Source organism: Staurois parvus, unplaced genomic scaffold (assembly GCF_062004578.1).
Source record: "Staurois parvus isolate SC_StPar_1 unplaced genomic scaffold, SC_StPar_1.0 ptg000017l, whole genome shotgun sequence".
Classification (NCBI taxonomy): domain Eukaryota; kingdom Metazoa; phylum Chordata; class Amphibia; order Anura; family Ranidae; genus Staurois; species Staurois parvus.
The window spans coordinates 9901455-9910830 of record NW_028317813.1 but is presented as its reverse complement, the minus strand read 5'-3'; the positions used below and the strand labels follow the sequence as shown (position 1 = coordinate 9910830).

Genomic DNA, 9376 nt, shown 5'->3' with positions numbered 1-9376 from the left:
TGTGACAGTGCAGGTGCAGTGCATAACTAATTCAGAGGAAGATGTAGACACCAGCAGTGGTAGCACAGGAGCAGAATGACTTCAGCCCTTAGTCAGCCAGTGCGCCTGTTCAGCTGTCGATGCCTACTTATTATTGATGTTTACAAGTTGACACAGAATGAACTAGACAGTGGCAGCACTGCATGGGGTCCATTCACATTGTATGCATGTGTTACCTGACAATTATCAAACCATGTACACAACATTTTCTAGTTTAGGATCATGCAGCTGAACGCAATGGACCAAAACGGAGTGGTGTGACTATGTTTGCATCTCTATAAATTACAGATCTGAATGCAACGTATTGTATACCTGTGTCAGTTAATAGCCAGAGTATAAGTGGCCGTATGCTCAAAACTGGTAGCACTGCTTGTATTTATTGGGCTGTTTATGGGCAGCCATTGCCACTGATTGCCCTGAAAATTCCAACCTGACTACTCTACTTTTCCTGCATGATTGTGTCTACTCACACAGACATTTAGGACTCGTTCTTAAACAGCATGTTTCTTTTGGTGGGTGATGCTGCTGCAGAACGTGGCTAATGACGCTTTATAGGGCCACCCTGCAACCACCCCTCAACTGGGTGCAATGCATGTGGGCAAACATGCTATAGGTACTAACTGTACACAGGTGTACAATGCTGTAGTACTGCAATTATTGGGTTAAATCAGGCAGTGCGGAGGTACTATGTCGCCTTCTCACTATCTGTCAAACACCTCTGAAAAGTGATCTGAACGTAGATTGCTGTACAAAGGAGCGGCAGTCACTATTGCATATGTTAAAAGGCCCTGTAAATGCTGCACTACTGCAGAACAGCCCCATTGAACTGCATTAATTGTGTTTGGCAGTGGCAGCGGCTCCGGCATATCAATGATAATCACCTCATGGAAGTACAGACTCATATTCCATGCCCTGTCATAGATGATAACCCCCCTGTATGTACAGACACATGCCCCATGTAATGTCATAGATGATAACGTACAGCGCTGAGTGAACTATTGGCGCTTTATAAATACTGTATAATAATAATAATAATAACCCCCTGTATGTATAGATGCATGCCTCATGCCATGTCATAGATGATCACCCCCCTTTAGTTACAAACTCATGTCCCATCTCATGACATAGATGATCACCACCTCCCATGTCATAGATGATCATTCCCTGTATGTACAGACACGTCCCATATCATAGATGATCACCCCCTGTACATACAGACACATGTCCCATGTCATGTTATAGATGATCACCCCTCTGTATGTACAGACACATGTCCCATGCCCTGTCATAGATGATCACCTCTTGTATGTAGAAACACATGCCCCATGCCATGTCATAGATGATCATCCCCAGTATGTAGAAACACATGTCCCATGCTAGGTCATAGATGATCACCCCCTGTGTGTAGTGACACATGTCCCATGCTAAGTCATAGATGATCACCCCTGTGTGTAGAGACATGTCCCATTATAGATGATCACCCCCCTGTATGTACAGACACATATCCCACTCCATGTCATAGATGATCACTCCCTGTATGTAGACACATGTCCCTTGTCCTGTCATAGATGATTACCCCCCTGTATGTACAGACACGTCCCATGTCATTGATGATCATCCCCCTGTATGTACAGACACATGTCCCATGTAATGTCATAATTCATAATGATCACTCCCCTGTAAGTACAGACACTTGTCCCATGTCATAGATGATCATCCCCCTGTATGTACAGACACATGTCCCATGTAATGTCATAGATGATCACTCCCCTGTAAGTACAGACACTTGTCCCATGTCATAGATGATCATCCCCCTGTATGTACAGACACATGTCCAATGTCATAGATGACCACCCTCTGTATGTACAGACACATGTCCCATGTCATAGATGATCACCCTCTGCATGCACAGACACATGTCCCATACCATGACATAGGTGATCACACCCTGTATGTACAGACACCTGTCCCATGTCATAGGTAATTATCTCCCTGTATGTACAGACACATGTCCCATGTAATGTCATACATGATCACTCCCCTGTATGTACAGACACCTGTCCCATGCAATAGATGACCACCCTCTGTATGTACAGACACGTCCCATACCATGTTATAGATGATCGCCTCTTGTATGTAGAAACACGTTGCATGCCATGTCATAGATGATCACCCCCTGTATGTACAAACACATGCCCCATGCCATGTTATAGATGATCACCTCACTTGTATGTACAGACACATGTCCCATGCCATGTTATACATGATGACCTCTTGTATGTACAGACACATTCCCTATGTCATGTCATACATGATCACCCCTTGTATGTACAAACTCATGCCCCATGCCCTGTCTGGCTCTTTGTTTGCCTGTCTCTTATGGTGATGCCAGGAACACCATTTTCCGGGATGGGATGATGGAAAGCCAGGAGATGTCCCAGCCCCCCTTTGTCCCACTAATAGCATGCATACTCCTAATAATGGGCGGGGATCATTACCTCATCCTATCATCGTCCAGCCAATCACAGCCCCGATCTCCCGGCGCCTGGAGGCCGTCGGAATTGTCTGCTCCAATGAGAAAATCTCCAGCCTGGTTTCCATAACGACGGGATTGTATATAATGAGCAGTGTTGGACCATGTGTTGCAGGTTCTCTTACACCGACCTCCTTAGAGTCGCACTGTAAGAAGGCATCCATCCTTCTCTTCTCCTTCCTCTCACCCTCTTCTCAGCAGCACAGCAAACATGGTAAGGACCACAGCATGGGGGATGGGGAGGGGGGATTAGATTGGGGGGGGGGGTGAGAGTGATGGGGAACAAAGAAGATGCTTTGTACTTTACATCTGCTCTAACATGGCTGCATCCTTCTAACAATACAGGGCTGTGGCTGGCCTCTGTATTGTATCTCTTCTGTCATCTGATGTTGGGAATTTTTCATCATGTGTGATCTGTTATATGATCTGTGATCAGTTATATGACTTGTAATCAATTATTGGATCTGTTATATGACTTGTAATCAGTTATTGGATCTGTGATCTGTTATATGATCTGTGATCAGTTATATGACTTGTAATCAATTATTGGATCTGGGATCTGTTATAGGATCTGCGATCAGTTATGACTTGTAATCAATTATTGGATCTGTGATCTGTTATATGATCTGTGATCAGTTATATGACTTGTAATCAATTATTGGATCTGGGATCTGTTATAGGATCTGCGATCAGTTATGACTTGTAATCAGTTATTGGATCTCTGATCTGTTGTCTGACTTGTGATCTATTTTTGGATCTGTGATCTGTTACTGGATTTGTGATGCATCCCTATGAAATGCACTGCAGCTTGTCCCATGTACATTCCACCTAGATGGGTACTCTAGGTGTGGTGACATTGCTTAGACTGTTTCATGTCATTTTTGTCTATGTAAGTGCATGTCTGGAGCTCTCCATACCACGCCCTGTCTTCTGAGACCACATCCAGCCCTGAGCTCCAATCCAGTACAGCAGCACTCATATTTTCCTGGCTACAGCCCTCTCCCATTAACCCTCCCTTGGCCATAGGGACGTGCAGGCTGCTGATGACAGCCTGTCTTTGTTCAGTTATCATGACAATGTCATGGATCACCTGTAAGAGTTTATCACTGTACCAGCATTGAATGGCGGATCAGGCATAGAATCCTCCTCATCTGGGTAATAGCTGTATGATGGGTATGTGACACAGAGCATGGCTTGTGAATGGAGGTTTTGTCTGCTTGTCTTACCCTCCCATCTGCTAGTGTGAGGTCAGGGGACATTGTGAAAAGAGCAGGAGATCAGTCTATGGAAGATGAAAGACATGGAGTGTTCGCTGTTCTTAGTTTGAAACTATATTAAAAAAACATCTAGTTAGGATTTGCCATTTCTTATAGGGATAGTATATAATAAGCTGGGTTGTTTGGGGCTGGTAGTAAGGTGAATGAGGATGGGAATGCCAGGGGCTACACACGCCCACCTACAGCCATTCACAAAGATCTTAATGCTGCAGTGGGTGTGGCATCAGCACCAGCTATCTCCATTTCTCATTGTTTTCTCTGACGCCGTAGAAGGACCATATCCTTGTGACAACAGGTATACTGCTGGATTGATGAATCATATATGTTAAAAAAATTACATATATATATATATATTTATATAAAAAACCATATATGCAATTACAAACCATAATGCACAAGGATATCTAGTACATTTTTAAATATATTCTCTAGATATTGTCATAAAAAAAGGGAGGGCGGAGAAAAGGAAATCAGCAAATCTATGACTAATTTCCTTTTCCTGGCATTTGCCTAAATGTTCCCATTGTAAAAGTGAAGTGGGGTATAAACAAAGTATTTATTATCATATAAACAGCTATTAAACAGAATACTGAAACTAAGCAGTGACAACCGTTTCTGTTTCCTCTACAGCGTGAGTGCATCTCTATCCACGTTGGTCAGGCTGGTGTGCAGATTGGTAATGCCTGCTGGGAGCTGTACTGCCTGGAACATGGCATCCAGCCTGATGGGCAGATGCCCAGTGACAAGACCATTGGAGGAGGGGACGATTCCTTCAACACCTTCTTCAGCGAGACTGGAGCTGGCAAACATGTTCCTAGGGCTGTCTTTGTGGATCTGGAGCCAACTGTCATTGGTAAGTGGATGAAAGGCAATATCAAATTGTTTTAGTGAGATATATATATATATATATATATATATATATATATATATACAAGAAAAAGTCCAATTGTTTTCCAGTTGATAATGTTGCAGTGCAATATTACAGTCAGTTTATTTGTTGCCTTTTTGAACAATTGTTTATCCAGACTTGGAGCATTGTAGAGCATCCCTTAGAACACTAGAGGATTTTTAAATATTCAATATTATCATATCAATGCTTAGTAATGGCATGTGAAAATATAAAAAATCTGGCATGTGAAAATATAAAAATTCACCATGTTTTGCAAAACTGTGATCTTGCCCTGTGTATGATGAATTAAATTAGAATTTAAATATATATAGAAATAATATTATGTCTAATGTACAGGTAAGAAACTGCTGACAGTAGCAATTCATTATGAACAAACAGTAATTTCTTTCATAAACAAAAAGAGTATGGCCATTTTATTATGGGCACAACCTGCATTTTCCTTGTTGTATTTATATCAGCCCTATTATTATGTAGGTGTTGTCCCTGTATGCGTATCTCTAAACACAGTGCACATTGTAATAAAAGGAAGAATTTCTACAGTTTCTCGTTATTTGAGTATATCTCTGATAAGATTACAGAGGTATATGGCAAACTGAAATAATCTAGAATCTTGCTGTATAAAATCATGATGTAGTTGCTGGTTAATTAGCATTTTATGCCTTCTTTTCTTTTATATTACTAGCTTTGTGGCAGGAAACCACACACATCTGGGGCTTCTGAGCACTGCTGTCTGCCCTTAAGTATATTTTTAAAAATGTCCACAACCAGAGCTCATTTATCATTAAAATGGAAACAGTTAAGGGTCAGTAAGAGTGATATTTTAGTTATAGGGAGATCTTTTGTGAACTGATTCAGCCCCTAAATTGTTATATGTATTTGATACTCCAACACAGATCTGCCTGCCATAATCACAAACTCATTTTGTGTTCACCTAATAGTTTGGGGTTCTTATATTCACCTTTGGGCATTCCATCAATTACTGTTGTCTCCACAATATGACATAAATCCACCAGGGACAGTGGGACACCTTCATAGTGGACACAGGAACTCAAGAGTAGTGATCTCACCACTACAGCCCACTAAAAATATTAAAAACAATCTTGTGGTTTTGTTTTCTGGCACCTACCAAAAATGAAAACATACGTTTTAAGTCAATGGGCCCATTAAACAGAGTAGGTAAAAGATATATTATCAAATTAGTGATCTAATACCTGTCCCAGCACTCTTTTCTTAGTAATGCATTCCCTTTAAGCCATTCGCTAATGCTTAGTATTAGGCTTGCTCAGACTACTGGATACATTTTGCATGGCTTTTGAGCTATAATGTAGCTGACATAACAAGTGACAGCTTATCTAATAATGTCTCCAGTAGGTGTTTATTGCATTTTCACTTAAAGCTTTTCCTTTCTTGCAGATGAGGTACGCACAGGCACATACCGACAGCTATTCCATCCAGAGCAGCTAATCACTGGTAAAGAGGATGCTGCCAACAACTATGCCCGTGGTCACTACACAATTGGCAAGGAAATCATTGATCTGGTGCTGGACAGGATCCGCAAACTGGTAAGAATTTTATCACGCACTTCCATTCAAAGACTGCATACTTGATGAAGTACATCTGATTCCATCAGCTTACACTTTGCTGGGGGTTTAGGGAGTATTTTAAATATGCAGTGTAGCCTAAAGTTATGATCATGTTGACCCACACCAGCTGAGGAAATTGACGTTGACCTAATCTATCTCTCAGAAAGTCTTTCTTTCTATCTTTTCTTTAGTCTACTTACATGGCATCATGTTTGTTTCTGGCTTGAAGGTTCTTAATGATCCTTGGAAAATTGTACATTACACGTATTCTTATAACCTTTTTATTTATCCACAGGCTGACCAATGCACAGGTCTTCAAGGTTTCCTGGTCTTCCACAGCTTTGGTGGCGGTACTGGATCTGGCTTCACCTCTCTGCTAATGGAACGTCTCTCTGTTGATTATGGGAAGAAGTCCAAGCTGGAATTCTCTATCTATCCAGCTCCCCAGGTTTCAACAGCAGTTGTTGAGCCCTACAACTCCATCCTTACCACTCACACCACCCTGGAGCACTCTGACTGTGCTTTCATGGTGGATAATGAGGCCATCTATGATATCTGCCGTAGAAATCTAGATATTGAGCGCCCCACCTACACTAACCTTAACAGGCTTATTGGTCAGATTGTATCCTCTATTACAGCTTCTCTCCGATTTGATGGAGCCCTGAATGTAGATCTGACAGAGTTCCAGACCAACTTGGTGCCCTACCCTCGTATCCACTTCCCTCTTGCCACTTACGCCCCAGTTATCTCAGCTGAGAAAGCCTACCATGAGCAGCTTTCTGTTGCTGAGATCACTAATGCTTGCTTTGAGCCAGCTAACCAGATGGTGAAATGTGACCCACGTCATGGTAAATACATGGCTTGCTGCCTGTTGTACCGTGGTGATGTGGTGCCCAAAGATGTTAACGCAGCTATTGCCACCATCAAGACCAAGCGTACCATTCAGTTTGTGGATTGGTGTCCTACTGGTTTCAAGGTTGGTATTAACTATCAACCACCAACTGTGGTACCAGGTGGTGATCTGGCCAAGGTACAGCGTGCTGTGTGCATGCTAAGCAACACCACTGCTATTGCAGAGGCCTGGGCTCGACTGGATCATAAGTTTGATCTTATGTATGCTAAGCGTGCTTTTGTGCACTGGTATGTGGGTGAAGGTATGGAGGAGGGAGAGTTCTCTGAGGCCCGTGAGGATATGGCTGCTCTGGAGAAAGATTATGAGGAAGTTGGGGTAGATTCTGTGGAAGGAGAGGGCGAAGAGGAAGGAGAAGAATATTAAATGTCAAAACGGTGCTGCTTTTTACAGGGAACAACAAAACATCTGAGAAACACACATTTCTTTGCTCAGCCAGTTGGTTTGTGTGTAGCAACTTTCTTTTCCAATGTATTTTTGCTGCATTTAACTGTTCTGGTCCAAAACACTTGAAACTCTATGACAGATCCAGTCAGTGCATTTCTGTTTTGGGTTTGTCAATAAAACATTCCCTGTCTTACGTATTTATGTGTTATTTGTTTTTTTGTCTTTTTAATCACATTTTGTTATATTGTCATACAAAAAAGTAATAGTGGAGACACTATAGAGTGGTGTATCTTGGGTTGCACAAAAATCTAACTCTTCATGACTGTTTTTAAACACATACTAACTTCAAGAATGTGGACTGATTAACAACCGACCTTTCAAAGAAAACTGGAAAGATAATATGGTTACAGTGATTATGTCGCTTTACAAAGTGTGTTAAAGAACTGCTCCTTGCAAGAAGCAGTTCTTCAGAAGAGAAGAACATAACTACCTATCTCTCCGGCAGGTAGAGAGTCTGAATTGCACTTGTGAAAAAAGTATGCATTGTCTTGTCTTGCAGGGAGTAGTTCTGATGATCTTTCGGTAAAGGCAGAAGGTTACTTCAAAGAAGTGTGGGATTAAAAAAAAAAAAAAAAAAAACACAAAAAACCTACATACCTCCATGCAGCAACATCAGCTGCTTCTGGGTCACAGAAGTGCAAAACAGGTGTGTGAGAACAGATCACAAAGAAAACACTGCTCAGTTTTAAACTTAAAATGGAACTTTAGCCATAACAACTTGATAAGAAACAATGTTCTTTAGCAAGAAACATACATTCCACTTTAATAATTATAATAATATAAATTATAATAATATAATTAAAAATACAATTATTATTATTTAAAAATGAGTGTGTGCTGTAAATTGCCTCGAGCATTTCTTCTGTTTCTTCTTGTTAGAGGCTGTCATTTTTCTGAAGCCCAGAGCAGTAAATCTTTAGGCTGTCAGCAGATCAGCCTCTACATTTTCAGCACAATGCCAGAGCAACTAAGCATGGGCAGACCAGAGTGAAACAGTGTATTTCTGGATTTTAAACAGAATAATCACTTTTTTTATGTTTTACAAAAGAGCTTTGGCTGTCCTTCTTCTTTACTACTGCTTTAATAATACAAAAATATATAGTAACATTCTAAGCTTTCTAACTTACATTTCAATCTCATTCTCAGCTAGCATCTTCGTCATCCCTCTAAGACAGCGGTTCTCAACCTGGGGGTCGCGACCCCTTTGGGGGTCGAACGACCCTTTCACAGGGGTCGCCTAAGACCATCGGAAAACACACATTTCCGATGGTCTTAGGAACCGAGACACCGCTCCTCTAGCTGTCTCCAGGTGTGGGCGGGATGACATGCAGTCCCTGTCATCTGGACACACCCCGGGATCAATCCTCGCCGGTGATTGGCCGCCGGAACTGTAGCTCAGGAGAGGCACACAGGCGGCCAATCACCGGCGAGGAGGTGGAGCTTAGAGAGGAGGAGTCGAGCGGCACCGCGAAGATCGAGCGAGTGAAGAGGAGGAGAGCGGCCGGAGAAGGAAGACAGCTGATCGGTACCATGGGAGAGGGAGGGAGCAAGCGAGCCCAGGCTGGAGCAGGGGTCAGCAAGGTAAGTATCATTGGTGTCAGTGGGAGGAATAGTGCCCCATCATTGGTGTCACTAATACCAATGATGGGGCACTATTCCTCCCACTGACACCAACGA

At 42.1% G+C, this 9376-nt stretch overlaps 1 protein-coding gene across 1 annotated transcript; it reads left to right on the top strand.

Annotated features, from left to right (window-relative positions):
* The first annotated feature begins 2627 nt into the window (after positions 1 to 2627).
* LOC149473294 (tubulin alpha-1A chain) lies at positions 2628 to 7836 on the top strand. Its single transcript, XM_089679566.1, has 4 exons — positions 2628 to 2786; positions 4480 to 4702; positions 6173 to 6321; positions 6638 to 7836. The coding sequence occupies exons 1-4, from the start codon at positions 2784 to 2786 to the stop codon at positions 7616 to 7618; spliced, it is 1356 nt and encodes a 451-aa protein (XP_089535692.1). The 5' UTR covers positions 2628 to 2783; the 3' UTR covers positions 7619 to 7836.
* The last annotated feature ends 1540 nt before the right edge of the window (positions 7837 to 9376 follow it).

Bases quoted from the DNA above. Each gene is read 5' to 3' on its own strand.
- LOC149473294 (XM_089679566.1), top strand. The intron at 4,703-6,172 runs GTAAGTGGATGA...CCTTTCTTGCAG, and splicing joins TCTGGAGCCAACTGTCATTG to ATGAGGTACGCACAGGCACA. The intron at 6,322-6,637 runs GTAAGAATTTTA...ATTTATCCACAG, and splicing joins TGGACAGGATCCGCAAACTG to GCTGACCAATGCACAGGTCT.